Source organism: Triturus cristatus, chromosome 6 (assembly GCF_964204655.1).
Source record: "Triturus cristatus chromosome 6, aTriCri1.1, whole genome shotgun sequence".
NCBI classification, from domain to species: domain Eukaryota; kingdom Metazoa; phylum Chordata; class Amphibia; order Caudata; family Salamandridae; genus Triturus; species Triturus cristatus.
Genome location: NC_140589.1, coordinates 822,696,570 through 822,721,093, shown reverse-complemented (window position 1 = coordinate 822,721,093; position 24,524 = coordinate 822,696,570). Strand labels below are relative to the sequence as shown.

At 45.0% G+C, this 24,524-nt stretch overlaps 1 protein-coding gene across 1 annotated transcript in view; it reads right to left on the bottom strand.

Annotated features, from left to right (window-relative positions):
• Window positions 1-24,524, bottom strand: part of HEATR1 (HEAT repeat containing 1) — a 326,965-nt gene that overhangs the window by 260,579 nt on the left and 41,862 nt on the right. The window contains exons 5-10 of the mRNA XM_085611426.1: window positions 23,143-23,244; window positions 19,151-19,291; window positions 18,615-18,826; window positions 13,413-13,549; window positions 3,104-3,212; window positions 1,085-1,195 (exon numbers count right to left, since the gene is read on the bottom strand). Of these exons, the coding sequence (XP_085467552.1) occupies window positions 1,085-1,195; window positions 3,104-3,212; window positions 13,413-13,549; window positions 18,615-18,826; window positions 19,151-19,291; window positions 23,143-23,244 (812 nt within the window). The remainder of the gene's footprint in view (window positions 1-1,084; window positions 1,196-3,103; window positions 3,213-13,412; window positions 13,550-18,614; window positions 18,827-19,150; window positions 19,292-23,142; window positions 23,245-24,524) is intronic.

Below are 24,524 nucleotides of genomic sequence, written 5' to 3'. Positions count from 1 at the left end.
AGAAGAAAACTTAAAACCTTTAATGCAAATTGCTTGCCGTTGTGCCTTTCAGAATAGAAAGCCCCGTCTTTTAAGACAGCAAAAGAAAAGCTTTTGGGATTGTAACTAACATGACTTCAAGGCCAAAACCGGGCTCATCAGTCTACGGCAGGTGGCAGTGACAATCTACTACCGTCAGCATATGTGTGATCTATAAATTTACTAAGCCGATCACAACTGAACAGATAGCATTCACCAACACATGCGATTTATAGCACTTAATAAGGCAGAAATAGATAAAGTTACAAACATGACTCCCACGGAAACCACTAGATATGAGAATGAATCAAATTTTACTTTTGTTATTTTATCTAGATTTAATGATCCTGCATTCAGGATGTTATATAGCTTCATGTGGGGGTAAAGAGGGGGTTGGCGTGGGGGGAGGGGTACAACAGGTTCCTGTAGTCACACAGTCCTCAAGGGTACCATGTCAGTATTCACACCTAATTAGCACTAATGTGTCTCCTCATATCACCAAAAACAAGCAAGGTGGGTTCTGTGCAATTTCTCTTTTTTGGACTCATTTATTATTGTAGATGAGGTCCATTAATTACAGCATAATTACCTAAGAGTGGATCTATCTGAAATGGTCATCAGCAATGCAAGGTCCTCACACTGCTTTTGTATGAACATGCTTGAGGGCAAGGATGCTTCAAACTTCATTGCCATTCAGTCTTTGATTTCTGTATTGCGACTACCAATAATTCCAGCTTTTAGTGGTAACTATTTAAGTGATCTTTGTGAAACATCTACTGACCCTGGAGAAACTGGACTGGAACCACACGTTCTACTCATCCTAATGAGATGGACTAATCGTCCTGTCAAGCCTCCAAAATAGAAAATAGATAATGTTAAATAATATGAGTAAACTATTTTCATACAGAATAACAAACATTCCCCACACAAATTTCCACACCAACTGTTGTGCAGACCAAGGGTTCCAGAATCACACCAGGGCAGAGGCAAAAACAACAAGTGGCTTTAAGCAACACAAAATATACTTTCAAAGGTAACATTTAAAGACGAAGCACAATTAACATACTTTGTTTCCAAAAGTCTGATGAAAGGAAGAAGTTGGTTGTTTAAGACCGATTTCTTATTTTCATCTGCACTGTTCTCAACACTGTAAGCAACATACTCATCCAGAAAGGCCCTGAAACAAGAAAAAAAGAGCACACTTAGCTTGCACAGTTAAGTTAAATAAAGCACATTCTTAAGCATTATACCTGTTCCAAATCGTTTCTGTTTAACACTACATATGGAAAACTACACAACGTTACTTTCAGAGACAGGGGAGGGGGTCGGTAGAGGGAGTAATCCTCACTTCAATACTGCAGGGTCTGCACTTTAGGCACATGATACACAAGCACTGCATACCCCTTGCATCTATACTGTCATTTACATTGTTGTATGTAAAACACAACAAAAATCATGCATATAGAAACTAGTATGAAATTAACATCTACCAGTTTGCTGGATAGTGGTGCTTTGAATGATTTAGCACACTCACATATCACATACTAAAGTCACTCAGTGCGTTAATGACAAATAAACACAGCTAGGCTGGTTCTGTAGATGTGCCAAATCGGGAAACAATCCCTCAAGATACAAAGGATGAGAACCAGTGAATTTATTTGGTAAAACACCCAAATATTATGAAAGAGGGGTACCCACAATCACAACAATCATGTGTGAAATATACTATGAATGCAAAATGTTTCATACATACTACTACCCCACTGCATCAATTTATCCAAATACAGCAATAAAAACTGCCTCAATATTAAAGCCTTTTCTATTATCTCAAGTTTCAGCCTATCTCACCAACATCCAATTTAATGAACTGGCACTGAACATTTCAGTATTTCTATCTCATATTGCCAACAGTGTACCTGTAATTTAAGACCAGTGTCAGCAAACATTAAGAGATTTGCAGAGGCTGACAATAACTAGATAGACAAAAAGACATAAAATGATATGAATGCCACAGCTGCCAAACTTTACTGCTGAACTACTTAAGTCATTTACAACATAAATGCAGACCCTTATTATTGATCTAACAATGACTAAAAACATTACACAAAATGAGTCAAAACAGTCATAATTGACCATGAAACTGACCATACAAACCTCTTGAGCAATTTACTTCTCATTCTGATGGCCAAGTACATGTTAGAGCCAGCAAATGGCTACTGAATTAAAAGATAGGTTTCCTGGTGTGTCTGAGTGGTCAGGTGGGATTCCCTCTATGACGTGCTAGGATAGCTACTGTAATGATGGACGAATAGCATTTCTTTTGTCATGAGACCCCAGATCATCTTGGTGAAATGTGAAATATGCAGGTACGCTAATTTAAAGATTCTCCTCTTCTCAAATGCCACCCAATGCAATGCTTATTTGCATTTAACTTAACAAGGAGGCACAGTACCACTAATGATATCCGTTTAAGTAATCAGCATTTGAACGAGACAAAGGTAATCTTAGTCTTTGCAATTTTTCTTTACTAAACATGAAGATATTTAAGCGGTCTCCAGGTTAAAATCCATAAAATACAACACAATCAAGATTCATACTGCAAAATGTATATCACCATACATATAACAGATTAGATCAATTCAACCATATTCAATAAGTGGTTTGGAACGTAACACTTGCATTCAGCACATTCCTTGAGAATACCAATAACTAAAGTCAAAAATAAGTACAAAGAAAATATAGGACAATAAAATCTAAGGACCAAAGCAATGTGGACATCATTAACTCTTAAAACTTCATTACAAAGACATTCCTTCTTAAACCATTGCACTTGTCAAAACATTAACATAAAAAGATAGGAAAAGAACAACCATGAGGAAGAGTTCATATGAAAAGAAAGAGGCTGAAGTTGAAAAAGACACCGTCATCAAGGTGATCTGACAGGTAGTATGTGTGGTTCCGAATGTGCACGTTATCATCTATTGAAATGTACGCCAAACAGCCAAACACTGCAGTACAAGGAATAGAATAGAGGAGAAGAAACACTTTGCACAACCGGCGACTCAAAGAAGGAACATTTACTCACCGAGCCAGAACCTGGTCTAAACCATTCTGCAGCGGTATATTTGTAATTATGGCCATGAGTAGTGTTGTGTAAACAGCTTTATCTGCCTCTTCTGGCTGCTCCAATCCCTCTGGAGAAAAAAAGCAGAGAAGCAGAACAGCCAAGTCGTTATCTAGAAAGGATCACTCACATTTATTTAACAACTATTATACCATAAGGATTTCTTACATGATAGAGAAATACAAAGAACTTCTTACTTAACATTAGTTCTCCATCACATTCACAACTGATGGGACATTACCATTGGTCAGGCAGCAACTCAGAAATAGTTTGTCTTACTTTGTACATGTAGATGTTAAAGCTCTCTAAACATAAAATGGGTGAACTGGTAAAAGGAGCAACTTATATTATGCTTTGTTCATTTATTTAGTGAACGTTCTAATGGTATGGCCTTGCAGCGCAGTCGAGGACTGGGTTATATTCACACCGTGGACTCAAACATTTCAACAGAGAGACAAATCTAATTTCTAAGGGCTGAGCTGAATCATCTGTACTGCAAGTGTGGTTTGTTCATTTTGTGTATATTATTTGGCCTTGTGTGTGCTGTAGTGGTATGTGATCCGCGCGACAGTGGGCTGCAGGTCTTCTCTAATTCTAGTACCTGTCTCTCTTGGAGCCGACAGGGCTATTTTGAAGCAAGTTGTCTGGTTGAAGATCTATAAAAAGCCTTTTCCTGACAAACTGCTGAGTGTTTGGTGAGTGCTGCAAATATGAACATTAACTTTCAAAAGAAAGAACGGTGTGTATGTCACTCTACCTTCTCTTTCTAAAAGCAAATGATGGGTCAATGTATTGGGAAAGCCTGCATCTTGCCATGGCTTCAAGAAAATATGGTTTTCGAAGGAGTAGGTCCCCAGGCTCTAGGTATTAAAGAAAACAGACACAGCTAGCTGAAAAGCCTGAATCTATTCAAAAGAAGCCCAGGAGCTGGAAAATGCTCACTCAGAGGAGAATGTATCCCTGTAAAGGAAACAGCTGAGAGGAGAAATCAAAGTACTTTTCTTCTATTCTTCTGTGTTTTAACCCTACACTCAGAGTTGGAGGAAGCAGATAATCTCTTGTGCTACTATGCTTTTTGAGTTAAGGTTATCTATTTGTTTCCTGAGATTACCTTCAAGAGAATGACCTAAATTTTCATTTGAACTTCCAACCACAAAAAGCTTTGAATAACCTCTGTAAGATTGCTTTGGGGTGCGTTAATGAAAGCAGTTGTCACACGACCATGCCATGGTCTTTCCCGATCACCACAGACACTGGGTCTGTGGATAGGAAACCAGAATCTGTCAATGACAGCAGGGTTAAGCCACCAAGGGTTTGGGGCCACACAAACACAAAAAAGTGAATACATGAGAATGAATTAGCAGAGTAAATAAAACTCAATGACCAAAGATCCTGCATCAGTGGAGGTCAGAAACAGATATCACAGCCACCTATGATGCCTTTGTGGATCTGCCACATCACCTCCAGTGGTCGCGGGGTGGGGGAATCATATCGCTCGACTCCCGAACCGTGTTGATTTTTAAGAAGGGCAAGAAGATTTAATGTCTATTTTGTCCAACGGACAAGTAGACATTAAATCACTTAAATAATATAACAACTGTGGGCACTCTGGGGCTCACAGCCAATCAATAATGCTGCCAGAGAACCTTTGGCTGGGGGAGTGAAAAGTCATGTCTCTGCTTTAGGTAGTTTGCTGGTGCCGTGAGGCTTACACATAAATCATAAACACTGCCAGTGTGTCAAAAGGTTGGCTCCATTCCAGGGATGAGCAACGGTCTAGTGAACTTGGGGAGTTTAGCGGCCATCACTTTGCCTTCGAGGAGCATATTTATAACTCCGGTTTCTGGGGGGCACGGGGTGAGTACGTTTATCTTTGTTGCCCTGTGGATAGTGCTAAAATTCAGGCTTTCACTGGAGACAGTGTTTTGCACATTTGTATGGATAAACACTTACGGGAACAAGAGGTCGAGTTTTGTTTCCTTATGATGAGTAAGGAGTTTGGAGCCCCTCACAGACTGTATTTTGGGATTTTCGCCCACCACAAGAGAAGATAGCTGCCAGTTTTCTACAGAATGCAGCATTAACTTTTGGTGGGACGAGAGAGGTCTTTCTTCGTATCCCTGCATTTTAATGTATGCTAAATATATTTGCAGAATGCAGATGTTGTTTGAAGGAATATAATCTCCCTTCAGTTGTACTGACCTACGGAAACAAATCAATGCTGTTTTGAGTGCACGTGTGCACATCAAGGGAGCGTGACGATTATTTATTTCCGTTATGTGCAGTTCGGCACATGCAGACTAGTCTTGTAAGGCCATTCTTTTGCCTTTTTAAGGATTCATGTTCCCGAGAGGACCGTAAGGAAAATTACATTCAGAGACACCGGATTGCCAGATAATAATCATCTCTTTGTTCTAATAGTAAGCCTTGTTTGACTGCACACACCTCGTTAGGTGTATTCTATGTTCCGCCGGACTAGTCACACTATGCATGTTTCCAGTTAAGCACGTTTCCATTTCCTGCTACATCCCTATACTCTGGCCTCGGGAGAGCTAATTCAAGCACAGGTGTCTTCTCAAGTTCTCTGCTTTGGTGATTTATATTTTGTGACATTTCTGATAACTGAGGATTGTAAATCTAATGGAACTAAGTAGCACTTTATATTTAGTGTTCATATTTGAATGTGTGGCTTAGTGATATTTTGTCATTACAGGCTTAGGATGGCCTTTGGGGCCGTACAGGTGTGGCAACCCAGAGGAAGGCATTTGTGCATGCTTAGAAGAAGATTAATTAATCACATCCAGCCATTATGCTTGGCTTGTTCCTGCTGATGGCTAACGTCCTGCATCAACAGGAAATTACTTGCTCTGTTTCTACATAAGATTTTGTTGATGCCAATGTTAGTGGACATAAATATATCTTTTGTCTTATACATTTTGTCACCTCTGCACTCGTCACATTAAGCCTATCTGGGTTTGTGCCTAAATCAACACTTGTCATTACAGCATGCCTGTAGGACTGTGGTTGCTGTAGGGGCAGAGTGCAGGGCTCATGGTGTACAGGGGGAGTGGTTTGGTGAAGAGGTATCGACTGCTGGTAGCCTTTCTGTTAGCCAAGCACAACTCGCAAACAGTCTTAAGAAATGCAGGAAGCTTGTTGTGAAAGAGTGGACGGCAAGGGTTTTAAAGCAGTTAACAAAACTACAATACAGTGATTTGGTGTGGAGATAAGATATTGGAGTAGAAAAGGTATGGAACCTGTGGCGAAAGGGGCATTGAACATGTAGTGAGCTGGAGTCAAAGGGACAAAGCATGAAACCTGTATTGTGTGTAGTGGATGAAGGGGCACGGATCCTGTGGCCTGCAATGAGAGAGTGGAGGGAAAACACTATTCAGTCTGTATTGAGAGAAATGGATAAGGAGATCAAGCTTATAGTGTGAAAGATCAGAAGCAAAGGTTGATGGAGCCTATGATGAGCCTGTGGAAGGGTTATGGACTGTAATTAAGAGGAAGGGGACCAGTTTAGCATATATGGTGAGAGGAAAGTGGAAGCTTATAGGTTTCTATAAGGGAATTTGTGTGTTTGCTTACAACTGATGGGCAGAAGCAGAGAGCAAGTTTACTTAGGAGGCTGTTAATGCTGCCTCATCTAAATGATTTAGGTAGTAAAGGGGACAAGTGGATTTCATCACAGGACAAGAAGATTTCTGTGGCACTTTGCCCTTTGGACAAGTACATTATTTAAAAAAAGCCACACCCCTGGGTCACCTTTAACACAGCATGTGAAGCTACACAGTGGCACCGGACATTAATGAACCGAAGCAACAGCAACATTTTCTAGATGCATTTGAATACTCGGGGCTAAATTCATTTGTGGCACTTGAAGAGAGGAATATCCACAAAAAATGGGAAATAGGTTAGATCTTTCATAAGCATCTACAATGGAAGGAAGCACATCTTTATAATAAATACAATTAAAAACAAGCTACTATGAGGAGGAGCCTAGCGCCTGACCAAGATGGCCGCGTGAGCCTTGAGCTCCCGCGACCCTCGCGCCCTCCTGCAATTATCCTGTCCTAAATCCTGATTTTCATGCACGGAATCCTGCAGATGAGTCACAGCTGGGGCGATTGACGTTGTCCGGGCTAAGATCGCCCACCGGGAACCGAAGTTGTGCATGGCGGAAGATTGCGGCCTACCTCCGAAGGATGCCAGGGGCTTGCGTTGGCAGGATGCCCGGCCACTAATTGAACAACAGCGGCCTCGGGAGGTGTGAACTGGCGGACGGGTGCCGCTGCACTTTCACTTTCGCTTTCTCGCCCTTTGCTTGCTCTGGGTCGGGAGTGCTTCATGCCGGTCCCCTGCTGTCTGGAAGATCTCCGCTCGGCCCTGGCTGGCTGTTGACGTCCTAGTTGACCCTGTTTCCTCTGGCTGAGTGAGGGACGTCTTTTTGCGACTGACCGTCCTGCTGTTCGAGATGTCGACCAAATCGGAGGCAGACAAGTCGAAGTCTAAGACTACCAGGCGGGGAGGCTATACCCAATCCAACAATATGGATCGCTATGCCGCAGCAGAAGGGGTCGCCTGGTGGATCGGGACAGTCGCTGGAAGCACAGAAGGCCGATTCATCCCCAGCCTCGGAGTTATCATTGCAGGATATCAAGGGGGCGATAGATGGGATGCAATCTTCGATTGGGCGACAATTCGAGACCCTGGCGCACAAGGTGGACATGATCTTGGTTGATGTCAACTTGATTCGCGCGGACCTGGGCAAAACCAATGAGCGGGTCAAGTCCCTGGACCTCAAGACTACTGGTCTCGCGGACGATGTCTCGGAACTCCAGGCTGAGGTTCGTAAGCTACGAACCGCGAATGACCTCTCCGCCCGCCGGCTCGAAGACTTTGAAGGTCGGGCCCGGCGCAACAATGTGCGCCTTATTGGGGTCCCGGAAACTTCGGAGGAGCTCTCCGTGGATTTACTCGTCGAGGACTTGGTGGTGAATCATCTTGCGCCTAAGGGCCTTGGCAAGTTTTTTGCGGTGGAGCGGGCTCACCGAGTGCCTGGCGGACGGCCTAAGGTGGGAGCCCCCCCGCGGCCGATTGTCGCCCGGATCTTTAATTTTCGGGATCGAGACGCTATCCTGCAAGCATCGAGGGTGACAGGCCCGGTGCCTTTTCAGAATGCCTCTGTGAGCTTTTATCCTGACTTCACCCAGATGGTGCAGAAACAGAGGCAGAGTTTCCTGGGGGTGAAGCGGCGGCTTAGGGAGATGGACCTGAAGTATGCCATGCTATTCCCCGCCAGGCTACGTGTGGTGTATGAGGATCGGACTTTCTTCTTCGAATCACCGGACATGGTGGGGGACTGGTTGGATGCGCTCCCTCGGCGACAGCCCGGCCGGGACCGTGTGGATGGAGCGGAAGGCGACCGGGATGGACAGAAGTGATACCCCCGGTGTCGGTCTGTTTTGACTCAGCCCCGGACAGTGACTCGTACCCTACTGCAGTAATGGGAGGGCGGCGTGGGGAAGATAGGAGCTCTTTCCTCCCTTGGGGTACTTTCTGTAGATTTGTTTTTGATAGGGCGACAGGCACACTGCAAGTTGGGGGGGCTTAGTAAGCTGACGCAGGGGTGCAGGGAGGGGGGGGGATTTGGGATGTTGGGGTTGTTGTTGGGGGTTGTTTTTTTCTTGCAAGGCGTAGCAATGGTTGTCAGTATTGTCCGTTCGTGGTTCTCCGGGGGGGGGAGGAGGTCTCTTTGTGTTTGGGGATGGGGGATAGGGGCTTAAACGTAATTAGCTGGAATGTCAATGGCTTAGGGGATCGTATTAAACGGGGGATAGTCCTGCAATTCTTGAAACGGACCTCGCCAGATGTGGTCCTCCTGCAGGAGACCCACCTTATAGGGAATACATGTTATGCACTTAACAGGAAGGGTTATAAATTCATTGCTCACTCTGGGTTTTCCTCGGGCTCCAGGGGTGCGGGCATACTTGTTAGAGCTTCCCTTCCATTTGAGGTTGACTCCGCCATCGCTGATGACAGGGGGCGCTTTGTGGCTGTGGCGGGGAGGTGGGAGGGCAGAACGTTGGTATTGGTTTCTGTTTATGTCCCTCCTGCCCTGCAGGCCTCCACGTTTGCTGATCTGGGCAAGGCCTTGTTGGAACTCCCCGAAGGGATGCTAGTGGTGGGAGGAGACTTCAATGCGGTTGGGTCTGGAATGCTAGATAGGTACCCGCCCAGGGACACCGGGGGTGCTCAGAAGTGGCTCCCCGACTTTATAGATACTTTTGGTCTGGTAGACTGTTGGAGGCTACGGCACCCCACTCAGAGACAATATACCTTTCATTCCGGGGCCCACGGGAGTCTCTCTCGGATCGATTACCTGCTCACTCTGGCTGCGCACGCCTCATTGGTATCTGAGGCTAGGCACATGGCACGGGCATTTCTGATCATTCGCCAGTGTGGGCCCGTCTGGATATTGGCCGGGTGGTGGGGGGCAGGGTGGCTCCCATTAACCCCTGGTACTTTCGTGACCCCAAGCTGTGCAGTGCGTTGCTGAAGACAGTTGATCACTATTTTCAAGATAATCAGGGTTCAGTTGAATCGGCGGTGTCTTTGTGGGAAGCTTTTAAGACTGTATTGAGAGGGGAGGCCCTCTCCTTGGTAGTGGCCGCCAAGCGGCGGAGAGACGCCGAGGTGACACAAGTAGAGGACGAGATAGCGGCTTTAGAAGTGGCTTTGGAAGAGGATGTTGCAACGGCCACACTGCATAATTTGAGCTTGAAGCAATTGGAATATAGGGATCTGGTGACGAACGCTGCCAAGACCCTCAATAGGGAGCAGCAGGGTCGATCGTACGATGTTGGTGATAAGGCCGGGAAATTGCTGGCGTGGTTGGATAAAAAAGAGCGTGTTAATCGAGTGGTGTCGGAGTTGTCGATGGATGGGGGAGAGGTTGTCACTGACCCCGACGGTATAGTTCAGTGTTTCTCGGACTATTTTCGTACGGTATACACTTCGGTCTCGGATAGGCCGACTGAGGACTCGTGTGACCTTCTGCGTGAGATCGCTCTGCCCTGCCTTTCTGCCATTGATAGGGATGACCTCGATGGCGATATAACTGTAGACGAAGTGGCGTGTGCTATCCGTGCGTTGCGCTCCGGTAAGGCCTCGGGCCCAAATGGTCTGCCGATTGAGCTGTATAAGCTTCGCCCGGATAAGTTGGCTCCTCACCTGTGCGCCATGTTCGTGGAGGCGCGGGTGAATGTGTTTCTTCCGCTTGATCAACGGCTGGCGACGATTGTGGTCATACATAAAGACGGCAAGCCCCGGGACAAGTGTGGCTCTTATCGGCCGATATCACTTCTCAACGCCGAGCCGAAAATCCTTGCTAAGATCCTTGCTAACCGCCTGGTCCGGGTGCTTGGCGGCTTGATCCACCCGGATCAGTCGGGTTTTATCCCGCACCGTAACACTGCACTGAATCTTAGACGTCTCCATGGAGTGATTGCTAGGACGGGCACGATGCGAGAGCCGGCTATTGTGGCGTCCCTCGATGCCACGATGGCCTTCGATACAGTGGAGTGGGCATACCTGTGGGCTGTGCTAGCCAAGTTCGGCTTTGGGCCTGGATTTGTAGGCTGGGTGAGGTTGCTCTATGAGGGGCCTCTTGCTAGCGTCGTGGTGAACGGGCGGGCGTCGACACCGTTCGAGCTCGGGAGAGGCACCCGGCAGGGTTGTCCCCTGTCGCCGTTGTTGTTCGCCCTTGCTCTTGAGCCGCTGGCGGCGTGGATACGATGGCACCCCGATATACGTGGGATTCGTTGGTCGCCTGACCACGAAGACCGTATTTCACTTTACGCCGACGATATTCTGTTATACCTCGCCTCGCCTCAGAAATCTCTTATAGTGGTTTGTGACGTCTTGACTTCTTTCGGTAGGAACTCTGGTCTTGTCATCAATTGGGGGAAGTCATACTTGTATGTCCTGTGTGGGGATGTCCCGCCTGTCCCGCGCAACTGCTCGATCCAGATAGCCCAGCAGGGTTTTTTGTACTTGGGGATTTATATTTCCACCGACCCCATTTTACGATATGAGAAGAACTTGCTCCCTCCCTTGGCACGTCTGCGACGGGACGTGGCGGGCTGGCGGTGGTTGCCGCTTTCCCTCCTTGGCCGTGCCGCCCTGTTTAAAATGATGTCTCTTCCCCGTTTCCTCTATGCCCTGCAGAATACCCTTGACTTGGTCCCGGCCAGTTATTTCCGTGAGGTCGAAAGCCACCAGCGCGCGCTATTGTGGGAAGGGTGTCCGCGCATAGCGATTGCTAAGTTGACGCTTCCATGGTACGACGGTTGTATCGCGCTTCCAGACATTCAACGTTATTATTGGGCCACTCAGTTGAGCGCGATTAACCATGGTGTATATGGTCCGGCGCTGAGCCCCGGCTACGCCATGGACCGATGGTTGCTGCATGGGGGTAATTACCACAGAGCGTTGTACTCGAAGTCGTCGGACTTAACCCTTACGGGACTCACCAGGGTGGCCGTGCATGTATGGAAGGTGGCGACGGATTTACTGGGCTGGAAGGGTAAGCTTACCCTTGCCACCCCTTTGTTTGACTCTGATATTCTGGGAAAGCTTTGGCATACAAAAGGGTTTGAGAAATGGGACCTGATCGGCATATCCAGGGTTGGAGACCTTTTGGTAAAGGGTAGGATAAAGTCATTCGAGGAGCTGCAGAAGGAATATGAGCTAGGGAGCACGGAGTTCTTCAGATACGCTCAAGTGTGCCACGCCTTGCGGTCAGTCCTTGTAGAAGGGGAGAAGGTGCCTGAGTCCTCTCCGTTAGAGGACCGGATCCTGGATGGCCATGTGCCAGAGAGTACGATCTCGCTCATTTATAAGAAACTAATTAATGTTCGGGCGGATCTTCTACTAGGGTTGCGCGAGCAATGGACCAGGGATGGCCTCGAACTCGATGATGAGGATTGGCAGTATGCAGTTTCTTCTCCCAAAGAGGTCGCGATCCCCGCGCGCCTGCGGCTGGTGCAGCTTAAAATACTCCATAGGGTCTACGTGACGGGGCCCAGGCTGGTCCATATGGGTTTCTCTGAGGAGGGCTTATGTAAGAGAGGCTGTGGTATGGTGGGCACCTTCCTACATATTTGGGAATGCGGTGCGATTATGGAGTTTTGGAAGCGAATCCACGATGTGATGGGGGAGGTGACGGGCATCGTCATGCAGCCTGAGGCGCGGTGTTGTCTCCTGAATGTTTGGGGTCCTACTGACCACGACGCGGCACAGACTCAATGGGTGACCCTAGGGAACATGGTAGCCAAGCGCGACATCGCTCGTCTGTGGGGCTCTACTAGGCCTCCTACATTGACAGCGTGGATGGAAAACATGGATTGGAGCATGTTTAGGGAGAAGACAGTGTATTGTGCTCGAGGGCGCCCTCGGAAATGGCACTCTGTATGGGGGCGATGGAACCAGTACAGTGGGGGCATATGCCTGCCCCCAGACCCGGACCCGCCTGAGGAGCAGCTCTCCCCTTAGCTTTCTTTCCGGCTTTGTACTTCTTGCTGCTATGTGTTTGTCTTCTTGAGTCTCTGACTTCCCCTCCTTTCCCTTGCTATCGACCTGTGTCTGTTGGACGAAATGGGGCTCGCTCCCCCTGATGGGAACCCTTTTTATGCTTTCAGTACTTATCGCCTTGCTTGTGTTTAGGTTTGGGTTTGTGTTTATTTAAAACTGAACCTTTAACTCTCCTGCCAGTGAAATGTGGACGCTCGCATGTGTTGTGTTTCTAAAGCTGCCGTACCTCCGGGTTGTCGGCTGAATAGCTGTGTCACTGATTTAAAAGAATAAAGGTTTTGGAAAAAAAAAACAAAAAAAAAAACAAGCTACTATAAAGAAAACTTAAAAACAAAAATGTAATTAGATGGGCTAAACTTTTAACAAATGCCTTTAGGAAAATAACATTTCCACCAGCATATTAACCTTGATCATAAATCTATCCATAATTGTTAACATTATCCATACACTAAACTTAATTTTATAACCCTTAACCTGACCTTTACATTAACCACTATCTTTGCAGTACATTTCCCCGTTTTCAAAACCCTTTTATTCTTGTCAAACTAATTTTTAAAAAGGGATAAAAAGAACTATTTTTGTTACAATGGTATATTTTTCATGGCAACACAATTCCTCTAAAAAAACAATGTGAGTGTTCAGCGCTGAAATAAGAAAACATCAGAGAGCTCACCATCACTGCTGTGCTGGATTACGGAATACACCAGATTTGGCAGGAGGTAGCGCAGAAGGGCAGTTGTATCATATGCAGTCTCGATGCCCTGGAGTGTACTCATCAAATCTGGGACTTTGCACAGAAGAGTAAAGGGTCTGCATGCAGAAAAACAAACAGCAAACATGTGAGCAGCATTAGGACCACACTACCATGTCAGTTCACCTGCAGAGCTATATACGCTTTTCCTCTTTTCACACAATTTTATCAAACGTTCATCCATCAGGCAGAACCTAATGGGATGCTGTTAAGGAAATAAAATAGAAATAATTATTTGAATAATTTGGTTAAAAAGGTTATTTCTTACATGGAATGGTTAAATGTCAAGAAACATTCAAAGGAAAAAACTAATTATTTTCCGAGAAAGTCAGACAAACCACCTTTAATCACATCTTTAATTTTAAGGTTTTGATGAGCATGGCATGCACTCATTCAAGCATCGAAATGCTGTTCGATGTGAGTGAGGCTGCTTGGGTCTCTGTTCCCAAAGTATCTTTGGCTCAAACCTATTAATATAACGAAGAAGAAAAAACACAACATATAGTGCTAGGAAGCATGCATATGGAGTCTCTTGTTGAACTACATGTGAACATAGGTCAACATGTTTTTGTAGACAATTACAAGCAGAGAATGTTATTGGGATATTCTTGCCCAAAGAATCTTCAAATGGTATTCTTTCTAATGACTGAAACATATGAGCAAGTGAGCAATCTTGGGAAGGGCACAGGTACATGTTGGCATAGGAAAGCAAGCTAGCAAAAGCTAAAGGAACAAAAGGCAAAAGTGTTTTAAAAAAACATTTAGTTAACACAAGTATACACCATTCTGGTTGATTTATCTGTGTCTCCGCGTTTCAAATTAAAGGGTCAGACTTTGGATGAGAAGTGAACATCGAAAACAGCACCCCTAGCAAATTAATGAAGGAGGCAAGCATGATGTCTTCTGGCCAAGAGCCCTACATACCTCAAACCCTATGTGATGGGAGCAGGGACTCAAGTATATTCCAAAGTCTGGTTTATTTCCTATTGACCCGGATGTTTTCAAAAACCCAATTACATTACTGCTGGAGCAGAAAAATAGTTTAGCACAAATTCATTTAGTGAATGTGACCTTCAAACAAACAAACTATATTTTGACTGCAAGTGCAGAACCTACAGCACTCCTGCCACTAACCAACTATTTTCACCAGATGCTGACCCAAAACAATACCTGAAGCACATCTTTTAAGAACTCATCTGCTGTTCTGGTCCTTTTAGTTACACACCTTCTCAAGTCTCCAATCTAATTCATTCCCGTAATTCCCTCGGTTTGAAGGACATTTCCAGTCCCAAATGGGGTATGCCAGGCTAGGATGGTCACATCTTCTCCTGTTTTGCTACCACAAATTTGAACTCCTGCCCGACCCCTGCAAAAGAGTGATGTCTTTAAATTAGCGGTCAATATTGTCACTGAACCCACTTGCAACTTGCACTGATAAGGCCATTAAAGGGCCCTGTGTGCTATAATCCTCCTTATGATAGTGAGCGAGATGCTCACTGCACAGCCTTAGGTCGCATCTATTGTGGGGCGTGGAGGCAGTGGGGAAGAGCCATAATCTAGGAAAGGAGCAGTGATTGTTTATTTATTTATTTACTCACTTGTGAGGCGCATCAAATCATCCCCAGGGGGATCTCTCGGCGCCTGAGAGAGGTGCACACCATTGCAGAGGAAACGTTAGAATAGCCAGGTCTTAAGAAGCTTTTTAAAATGGCGGAAATTAGTACAAGCGCAGATCTCATCCGGCAAGATATTCCAATGAGTGGGGGCTAAGTACGAAAATGCCCGTCCACCCACCCTCACCTTCCTGATTCTCCGTACACAGATCAAGTTACGGCTGCTGGATCTCAGCAGTCGTGTGGGTTGATACCGTTCGATCTTCTTCATCAGGTAGGCTGGCCATAACCCATGAAGGGCTTTAAAAACCAAAGATAGCAGTTTACAAATGGACCTCTTTGTGATAGGGAGCCAATGCAATTCGCACAGGAGGGGTAAAGAGGGCGTCCATGCCGGCTTGCTGAGGTCAAGACGGGCTGCCGTGTTTTGGACCAATTGTAATTTGGCGGCCAAATCCTCCCTCTTCCCGACCAGCAGTGAGTTGCCATAGTCCAGTCGACTAACCAGGAGCGACTGGATAAGAGTCTGTCTGGCCATGAACGGAATCCACGGAAAGATCCTTCTGAGCATTCGCATGGTTCCAAAGCAGGTGCCTGCCACCGACTTTACCTGCTCTTCTATTGATAAGTTATCAATTTTTATGCACAGGTTCTTGGCCCATCCTCTAGGGGCGGGCGCGTCTCCTAGCTCTTGTGGCCACCAATCAGGGGTCCACATCTCCTCCGCTTTACCAAATAGAACTATCTCGGTCTTAGAGGAGTTGAGCTGGAGAAAGTTCTTCTTCATCCACATCGCAATGCTGGTCATACAGTGTCTAAATTTAAGTTTGGTGACCACAGGACTCTTCTCAATAGGGACTATCACCTGGGTGTCATCAGCATAAGATATGGTTTCAAACCCACAGTTCCTAATAATTGAGGCTATGGGGGCCACATATATGTTAAACAAGGTGGGGCTCAAAACCGAGCCCTGTGGAACCCCCTTATCAACACTGGTGGTTTGAGAGACAAAGGACCCAAGCTGGACACATTGAGTTCTGTCCGCCAGAAAGCTCTGGATCCATTTGAAGGCCCCGCCTCTGACACCAATCTCTCGCAATGATTGCATACAAATCCTGAACCATGAACCATGTCCCTGAGGCGAAAGATGTAGAATTGACGAGTAAATAAAGCAAAGGTAGGCACGAAAAGAGCAAATGGGCACTAGCCTGCTTAAGGGCTTCCCATAATCACTCTGCATAACCTGCAGCAGAAGTGAAAAACAGTCAGAAGGCGACTAAAGGTACTGCGATCAAAAGACAATGTGAACACAAGTAGCCTGCTTTGCCCCGTTTAAATAATAGGAGTGAGAAACAGACTCATTCAGATGGCAAAACAGGTTTTTTTTAAGAGCACATGACAGCCCTGAAGAATTATGCCCAGCCCTAAGGAGTGGCATTGAAAGAGCCCAACAACAAACTATAGCAGTTGGGTAGCATTGCTGTACTGCAAATGTACCACTACGAACAGCAGGGCTGCGGAGCTTCTGAGAAGAACAACATGATTGAACAGCCACACTGAATGTGATATTGTGGGATTTGTTTCCTGCTGAAATAAATATGGCCCACAGAGGTGAGCTATCTCTTGTCACAAAAATAGAAAAAGGTAAAAAAAAAAAAGACACCAGTGTGTATTATAAAGAACACTCACATTAAATAACCTACTCAAGTTGGAGGGAAAAAAGGCAGAAAGACAAGCGCTGCGCTGTTGGCCTTACCAATGATGAGATTGCTTAGCTTAGTGAGATGACCACTCACAGATACAAGAATACTTTAAAGGCTACAACAAATCGCAGACCTCTTTCTGGGTGAACTTGTGAGGCACTCAGGAAAACATGGTATCCATGGGAGCACTTCACAAGACGAAAGCCCAATAGGAATAGGAGCTGGAGGACCTCAGCACTTAGGTAGCCAATGAGGAGGCAAATACAAACACCAGGCCTGCTCCAAAAAAAGCAAAGTGGATGTACTACCCAACAGGCCAAGTTAAACTGTGAATAGTGTATTTGATAGTGAGGCTGGTAGAAAGCTTGACTGAAAACTGAAAGCAGCCAACTCATGGCTTCTGGAGATCCCGGATGTTTGAGGTGCAAAATAATCTCAAATCTGTGGTGAAGGCATCCCACAATGTGGTGTTGGGGATTAGGAACAGAGTTACGATCCATAAGTCTGATCAGAACACTCAGGCGGACTTAAATGGAGATTTCAGAGGGAAATCGTCAGGCTAGCAGAAATTCAGCTAGGGGAGAACATACTATAGGTGGCACCAATTGTTAACTTTACCGCAATCATGCTTGAAAACACTACAAAGGAGAAGGGATCCTCAGGACATACACAACAATATAAACATACAGCCCTAGGTCTAGCACATAAAAAATGTAGCATGCAAGACAGGTACAAATGTTCATCAAGACTGAAGTGAAACAGGGTTTTATTTTAAACCCAAACAGATGTGAAAATGTATTTATGAATGTAGAGTGAAGCAAGATTAGAAGCACTCTTTCCAGGATGGAGACTGTCTACGTAGCTGTGTATTTTTAGGGATTTCAGCTAGAGTATCTTCTGTGTTATGATTACAAAACAGTTGATCAATAAAAGCACAGGTGTGTTGAAATAAAAAAAGGTCTTGCTACCTTTCCAAATCATTAAATGCAAACTTTTTTTAAATAATTTCTTTTTTTCTGGCATAAATATAGTTAAGTAGGACATCTACTTAAAGAAAGTAAGAAACATTGCAAGACTATGCTTGTGCTGATAAATTACACACTGGCAATATTTTCTAACAGTCCAACATTAAAGCTAACTCAAATTAAGCTGAAAGCGATGAATAGCATAGTGAAAACAATGGGAGGGCGGTCCAAATTAAACCGAAATGCCCCAAGGGCTTAAGTTGCTAACAATACCATATCTTTGTACCAACTTGCAAACATGTTTAAAAAATGCTGTAAAGCCCATAACATTCTCTTTCGTGTAGTGCCTCTTTAAACCCCAGTTAGTTATTGGTGACAATACAGATCGGCTGTGCTACCTGTTCTCATCCCCCAACCAGTGAACACCGTGTTCAATACTATGCCGTTGCTGCTTATACTCACAGCAAGCACACTCTCACAGCATTAGTGAAAGTTATCAAAAAACTCTTAGAGGTATGCCTCAAACATTTAAACATGTTGGAGAAGCACTAGTATCAGTGCTACTTTCCACGATCACAGAAAGGTTCAGGATCTTAATCAGGTCAAGTACAGGCGGACCAGGAAATTCATAGTGGGTGGAGTAGGAGAAGAACTTGATATTAAAAGTTATAAACTCTCAGCTTATGCTTTACAATATATTCCTGTAGTAGTTTTGTTAAATAAGCCATCACGTAATGTTGGATTCGGCCAACTAGCAAGAAGTTTCCTTTGTGAAACTCTTCATCATTTATAGTAGACTGATGGGGCTAACATGAAGCTGTGGCATGGCTCAAGTCCACCTACTTCTTCCCCAAGTGGTCTGACCCCTGGCTCTGCAGTACAACTATCAGGCAGCCTAGCCCGTCTCGGATTAGGAATGGGATCTTGCTCAACGTCTTGGTGATTTGTGTTGCCAAAGCATGGACCAGGGAAGGCTCCATCACCGCTTTCACAGCAAGCTGGCAGATGATCATGTAGGTCGCCGCTCGGTAATCCACCAAGGAGGATCTCAAACCCTGGTACGGAAAAAAAACAAAAATATCAAAATATTTATGTTAAAGTCCACTGCTGTCTGTACACAGTTCAAGGTCCCTGTACACATGCTGCCTGCTATCACTTCCTTTATTGGACCCCAGAGATCTCGTTTATCTTCTAGATTGCTTCTTCACATCCAAAAGTCCCCATCATGCTCGTGCGTCTCACACATCTGCAACGACTTATAGCTCCCCCCACCACAACAGTTTGTACGTTGATAAACAGAGGAGAAAGTTCACAATTAGTTGTCACAACTAGGATACAGAAAGGCAACAAGGTCACAGCAAACAAGCAATAATTCATACCTTTTGCACATATGGGAGGAGCTTGGCCACTATTATTTCGGTTATCTTCTCCATAGCTTCCAAGGCTGCAACAATAGTCGAAGCATAAAAGGAAATCAACACCCTCAACTGTGGTGGGCTCTCAAAGTGCTCTCCAAAGATCTGGTGAAAGTAACAGAAAATATACAAAGACTATGAGCGAATGAGACAAAGAAGAAGATCTTCAAACATGTAGTGTATGGGATAGAGTACTTGGTTAGATCCACTAATGTTAGGGAAAACAACTCTATGCACTGGTTTCAACACAAAGAGGCTCTGAGGGCAAGAGTTAGTAAAGCCAAGAGTCATTTTATTTTACCTGAACATGTATCCTTTAGTAGTACGAGCTTCTTTAAACAATGGCTTTGTTCACTGCCCTCATCTCTACGGCAGGTCTGGATCCCTATCTAGTCAGGGGGTTCCATCTGAGAACTCTGGCCTAGGCTATGATAGAGGGGGTCTTTGTGATTTAAATATATCATGGTGAGGTATAAAAATGGACGAAAATAGGTTGACAAATGTATTTATTTACACAGTAGTGGTGAAATTATTAAATTGAGCTCAGTTATTGATTTTGCCTAACCCAGCATCTTTCTAATTCTCCTTTAAACAGGAGGGCACACCCAGCTACAAGGCCCCTATCCACCAAATCTCTCTGGCATTCCCTTGGATACTCTGGGCCCACCTCTATCAGATCATCTCCAGTGACAGACTATTCTGCTAATTTCTTCTATACCCTTTAAGGGTGAAAACCCATGAAGCCCTACGTAGCCCACTGAACTCTCTGCCTCTCGATCTCTCATGATGCCCTAGTGTGGGAATTATCTATGGGGAGTTTGTTCCTGATTGGCTACCCATACTTGGGTTTGTTAGATGGGGAGGGAGAGAGTTTATGAGTTTGGTTAGCAACTAACTGGGAAGTCTCCCAGAAGATGGTGGGTTTCTTTCTTGAATGATACTAAATGAAACAGAGTTCCCAGCTCAGGGTGCATAGAGCCAAGTAGGATTGTTTGTATCCTGCTGGATTTGCATCAATACTGTTTTTACTTGCAGTCACATCTGCTAATTCCTCAGTTGCTCATGGGTAGGAGCATGCTATAAAAGGACAGAGTGAAGAGAGGATTTCAGCAAATCAGTGTCTCCCTATCGAAAGTAATCTGTCTCCTTATTAGTATATTACCAGGCTCACTTTTAGTGTGGTCCCCATTGTAGGAAGCTGGCCCTTTATAGTTTCCCAAAATGAGGTGCTCTGTATAGATATTCCAGGTATCCCTTAACAGTGTACAGGGGCCTTGCTTTAACAATTCCAAGGTGCATTATTTGTGGTGGTGTGGTCGAGCAGCCTTAGGCTTTTCAGAGGGGAGTGTTAGGCATTTGTCAGACATACTGAGTCAATAAATGACACACTCAATAAAAAAATCGGACAGCAATTTAGACGAATAATAGATTTTTGTATCATTTTAGAACCAAGATCTATGAGATTAAGATAGTACTTTTTGAGTTAGTGATTTTCAGAAACACAGAAAATACAGAGGTCAGATTTGAGGCATGAGCCTCGAACGCCATGCTGTTATCCTATGGGAGAAACAAACTGCATAGGGGTACTCCCAATCGAGTTACAGTGGTGTTTTTCTGGACTTAAGGTAAGTTGAGTCCAAGGTCCTTAGAACCATCTTCTGTTTTGGTTTACCTGCCCTGGTGTGTCCAGGTGCATAGGTGCTGGTTGCAAGGGTAGTCTCAAATGCTACTGCTAAAGACTATGGAGAAAACCTGCAACAGAAAAATGCTGCAAATAGACGTGTGGACAAATCCGTCAGAACCCAAAGAAGGGGGGTGGGGGGTTAGTGGTATCAGTTTTTGAGGGTCTTTGGGGCAAGGGTGCACCATTAGTAGACTCAGACTCGGGTTGTGGGGCTCGGGTGCAGAGGTGTTTTGTCCGACGGGTCGCCTCTCTGGTACTAACGTTCCACGTCGGTAGGTCGGTGTTGGTTTCTGAGCTGGATACTGAACAAGCCTTGGCTGCTGCAAGGGGTTCGGTACGAAGGGTATTAGTGCAGGGCAGCTCCTGGGGGGTCCTTGCACCTCCAAACTTGGTGGGGTATGGATCTGACCTCCCGGAGCACGACTACCTCCTCCTGGGCGGCGGCTACATTGGTGGACCCAGTGGTCAGCAGATTGTTGAACCGGATGTTGCGGTCAGGGCCTGCAGGCAAGTGGCTCCTCCACTTCAAGGGAGATGCTGGCGGGTTGGCGAAGCTTTGGTAGCCCTCTGAGGCTTTTGGAGGCTGCACAACTGCAGGACACGTCGTGTCTTTGCAATTGTCGCGACGGAAGCAGGCAGGCGGGGTTTGGAGCCAAGTCCACAGCTAGTCCACAATTCTTACATTCTTCGGCTCTTCTTGGTCCTTCTTCTTCCTTAAGGTGAATCGGGGTTCCTGGTGTTAGGAGGCCACCAAAATACTGAATTAATGGGCGTTAAGGGGAGTGAAGGGTAGTAGCTAATAGGACACTTACCCTTGGAGTCACAACACCCCCTATATGACAACTTTATGTGGGAAGTGGGCATTACCCTGTCCCAGAGTTCCTAATTCCACCCGAAACAAAATGATGGAACCATTCTTCTGTGGAGAACATCAGGCAGCCCATCAGGCAAACCATAGGGTTTTGACTAGTCTGGTGTTGCATCACGCCTACTAGCATACCTAATTTCCCGCCTGTCCTGGTGCCAAATAGCCTCTGGGTAGGGGCTGGCATCTCCCAGGTCTGGGGAAAGCCAGCGACACATATCAAAGGCAGCAGGGCCCTTGAAGCCCCTGGCCTTGATATGTTAAATCACTAGCCATCCTGCTGGAGGAGGTGTGGACACCTTCCTCGGGAGCAGGCATTATTTCTGGACTCAGAGAGCGTTCGCTCTCACCTGTAGGGGGTCAGAAACAGGTTTGTGGTGGCAGGCTGGACGGGACCAATCAGCCAGAACGCTAGATAGTGGTAGGTTTTTCAGGGGGCATGTCTAAGGTGCCCACTGTGTGCATTTCATAATAAATCTTGTACTGGCAACAATATAGATTTATTAAGACAATGTGTTTGATACCAAGCACCATAGGTTTCAGTAAAGCCATCATGTAGCTGGAAGAACACGTAATGACCAGTGACCAGAGCATAAATTTAAGATTGCTTCCCTGCTCACTTGTACCATCTAGTAATTGAACTAGACAGCACAGAGGCATATCTGCTGATGCAAGTATGCCCTTATATTAACTTTAATGCACCCTGCCTTAGGGCTACAAGCCCTGCTGTAGGGGTTCCTTACATATATTACATGCAGGGACGTTGGCACGGCACACAGTGAGTGTACCATGTAGTATTTTCACTGGGTTTGCACCATGACACGCAGTCTGCAATGGCAGTCTGAATGCAATTTGTATGAGGGTCGGTTAGGGTGGCATAATACATGCTGCAGCCCTAAGGGACCCCCCTCTTTGGTACCCATGCCCTAGGTACCAGGGATACCAATTACTAGGGACTTACAGGGGTGCCAAAGTGTGTGCCAATTAGAACATTGTATCGTGTATTAGGGAAAGAGCACTGGTGCCTGGTTAGCAGGGACCCAGTGCACATCAGTCAAAAAACATCAGTACTAGTGGCAAAAAGTGTGGGTGACCATAACAAAAGGGGGACTTTCCTACATCTGTGAGGGAAATTACTGTGTTCTTAGTTGCAGTGCATGGGGATTCAAACTTCCAGTCTATGTTAATTCAAAGGTTCCCTTGCGCTAGGGTTACTGAGATTCCAGAACCCTGACGGAGATGTCTACAAGGAGAGAGTCTCCCTACCTCCCCCATGCTTAAGTGGTACATTTCTTTAGAGAGTCCAGTAGTTGAGAACACGAGGTGAGGCAGGTAAGGGGCTGCTGGTTGCACACTACATACTCAGGGTTTGTGGGTAGAGAGAAACATTAGGATTTAAATACCAACCTTTACTGCTTTGGTTACTAGTGTGCAGATGAAATCCATGAATCCCAGATCTTTATAGCAGTGTGTAATCAATGTGCTCCTGGCAAGGGGAACGCCTGGTTTCTGTGCAATACCAAAAAAAGAAGGGATACTGTTAACAGTACTCAAATGCACTTTAGGAAATTACAGATCTTTGGCCAGAAAATATTTGACAGTAAGTCAGACATAACACCACACATTGCTCTCTTGGTCAACATATGATGATGGAACTTACTAGACATTTGGGACTCAAAGTTAGAAAAGAGTAAACTTAAAACCAGGTAAATGAAAAGAAAATGAGAGAAACCAGAGGAGGGGGCAGACTAACTGTTGGGGAGAAAATCAGATAAGCAGACAAATGTAACTTTTAACAACCACACAACTTTTAAGCTCTGCAATGAATTCGACATTATTCGGTCTCTTGAAACATTTAAAAAAAAAATTATTCTTTAAAAAGATATTTCTCCAGGCAGCAATTCAAACTATGATCCAGAGAGGTAAGCATCCTATTTATTAAGAGACCAGCCAAATGGCCAGGTTAGTTAAATAAGTTGATGTGTATTTCAAAAACAAAAAAAGATCAATTCAGTGGACAAACTGCCTTTTGAAATAGTTTAGTTTCCTGGGGTGTGTTACCTAACCTTGAAGCCAGGGTATTCAGAATGAAAAACGTGGCTTACATGTCAATTTACAGGTAAATTGGATGGCCGGGTCTCATATAATTTCAGAATATTTCATGGTTACTATAAACATACTACATGATTCTCACTGGCCCTTATATTTAATGTTTCGCACAGCTGTAATTTTTTTAATCTCTAACACAATTGTTTATTACATGAATTTGGGCAAATGTCCACCTCTGCACGAACTGCTTCTCATGTTTTGATCTTTACCAGAAAAGTGATCAAGTGTTTACGGATGACTTGGATGATTCACCCTCTCTACCCTAGAGAGCCACTCCCATAACGTGTGCCTGGGAATTCTACAAGCATTGAGGGCAACCTAATACAACTTTAGCTTTCCTGGTCACTTACTTTCCCAATTTAAAATTGCTGCAACGTAAATGATGTGGTAATTTCATCTGCTCTGCTGCCTATAAGACACACCCAAATTAAGGTTTTGTTTGATAACATCCCTAACGTATAAGGACTTTGCTTTAGTGATAGATTTATTGATGCTTTCCTACATGAGTTTTGTGAATTTTGCTCTGGGTGCTGTAGCTTCACTTATGCCACATCAAATAACGGTAGATACCAAACTGAAAAACTCAGATGTATATTTACATCAACATAGTTGAGGTAATTGCTTCACTTTTTGCGCTCCACTCATAAGCAAAAAAAATCATTAACAAATTCTACCAATTT